General features: G+C 45.9%; 1 protein-coding gene across 1 annotated transcript in view; it reads right to left on the bottom strand.

The window, feature by feature from the left end:
• LOC106872866 (nuclear receptor subfamily 2 group E member 1) overlaps window positions 1-1,686 on the bottom strand; it is a gene marked incomplete at its 5' end in the record, with an annotated part of 20,030 nt that overhangs the window by 14,876 nt on the left and 3,468 nt on the right. Inside the window, one exon of the mRNA XM_014920004.2 lies at window positions 1,217-1,590. Coding sequence (XP_014775490.1) covers window positions 1,217-1,590 — 374 coding nt within the window. The remainder of the gene's footprint in view (window positions 1-1,216; window positions 1,591-1,686) is intronic.

Here is a 1,686-nt window from a genome sequence, read left to right as displayed (position 1 = left end):
TATATAACTTTCTGCCCGATCATTTGCGGTACATGCAGAAATATAAACTATATTGTCTCGCACGCAACCATGCAACAAGGCACACACACACACACACACGCACACACACACACACGGAGTCTTTTATCGCCCTCGAAAGGGTGAAAGACAAAGTCGACGTTGGTGGTATTCATCGCCTTCAAACATCAGACAACGGTTTCAAGTTTTGGCACAAGGCCAGCAATTTCAGGATGAGGGGGAGTCGATTACATCGACCTCAGTACGCAACTGGTACTTATTTCATCGCCACTGAAAGGAAGAAAGGCAAAGTCAACCTCGGCAGAATTTGAACTCAGACGGTAAAGACGGACGGAATACCGGTAAGCATTTTTTTCCGGCATGCTAACGGTTCTGCCAGCACGCCGACTATGATAAAAACTGACGAAAAGCCGCCAAGCATTTTTATCCGGCAAAATGTGCCGAAGAACTTGTCAGCTCACCATCTTATTGTCTGCAAATGATAACAATAACAGCGAAATACAGAGTCTGTCAAAAAAAATGTATACACACATCGAGAAAGGAAAAAATCCTTATAAATATTTAAGTTGTATAAGTACATCATCATCTTCACCATCGTTTACCATCCGCTTTCCATGCCGGCATGGGTTGGACGGTTTGACTGAGGACTGGCGAGCCAGAAGCCTGCAACAGGCTCCAATCTGATCTGGTAATGTTTCTACCGCTGGATGCCCTTCCTAACGCCAACCACTCCAAGAGTGTAATGGGTGCTTTTTGAGTGCCACCGGCACAGGAGCCAGTCAGGCGGGCCTGGCATCGGCCACGTTCGGATGGTGCTTTTTACGTGCCACCAGCATTTGTGCCAGTCAGGCGGTTCTGGCATCGATCACGTTCAGTTAACGCTTTTTACGTGCCACCGGCACGGGAACCGGTCTGGGGTACTGGCATCGGCCCCGTTCGGATGGTGTTTTTTACGTGCCACCGGCACTTAAGCCAGTCAGGCGGTCCTGGCATCGGTCACGTTCGGATAGTGCTTTTTACGTGCCACCGGCACCTCTATAAATATAATACTTCTTTCGATGTTTTATCGCAATAACACCAAATCGCAATAACACTGGAAAAAAAAATTATACAGATTCTTTTCCTTTCCTGAAGTGTTTATACATTTTTTTAGAAGACTTCTGTGTCCAAAAACAAAAGTTCCTTTAATCTGCCTTACCTGATCGGATGGAGCCAGTACTGAAAAGGCCGGTATCTGTTTGACCCAGCTGACAACAGCAAACAGAACTCGTGCCGTTACTTCTTGTATGACCTCTTTGTTGATTCGAATCGGTGGACTAGAGAAAGCTGATGGGGTGATATGTTGTAACCAGTCGACCACAAGACCTGCTCCTGGTTCGCGGTCGAGAAGATACAGTCTGTTAATTGGGCCATGTTGATATTGCACAGCACTGAGAGTAGATGCTGGTGGAGGGGGGTAATTGCCGAAACTGAAATCTATTGGTTGTTCATTTATTGGTATTTGCTTTGTGCTTTCTGGTTGGTCAGTTGGTTTTGGTTTTGGTTTCCGAGGTCCTCTTTCGTGTTGTACAGCTGTAATAGAAAGTGAAAGTACATTATATTGATTTCAAAAATGGACGCCGAGATCTAACCTCTCTCTCTCTCTCTCTCTCTCTCTCTCTCTCTCTC

Source organism: Octopus bimaculoides, chromosome 19, assembly GCF_001194135.2.
Source record: "Octopus bimaculoides isolate UCB-OBI-ISO-001 chromosome 19, ASM119413v2, whole genome shotgun sequence".
NCBI lineage: Eukaryota > Metazoa > Mollusca > Cephalopoda > Octopoda > Octopodidae > Octopus > Octopus bimaculoides.
Note: the sequence above shows the minus strand (reverse complement) of the source record. Positions and strands in the feature narration are given on the sequence as shown.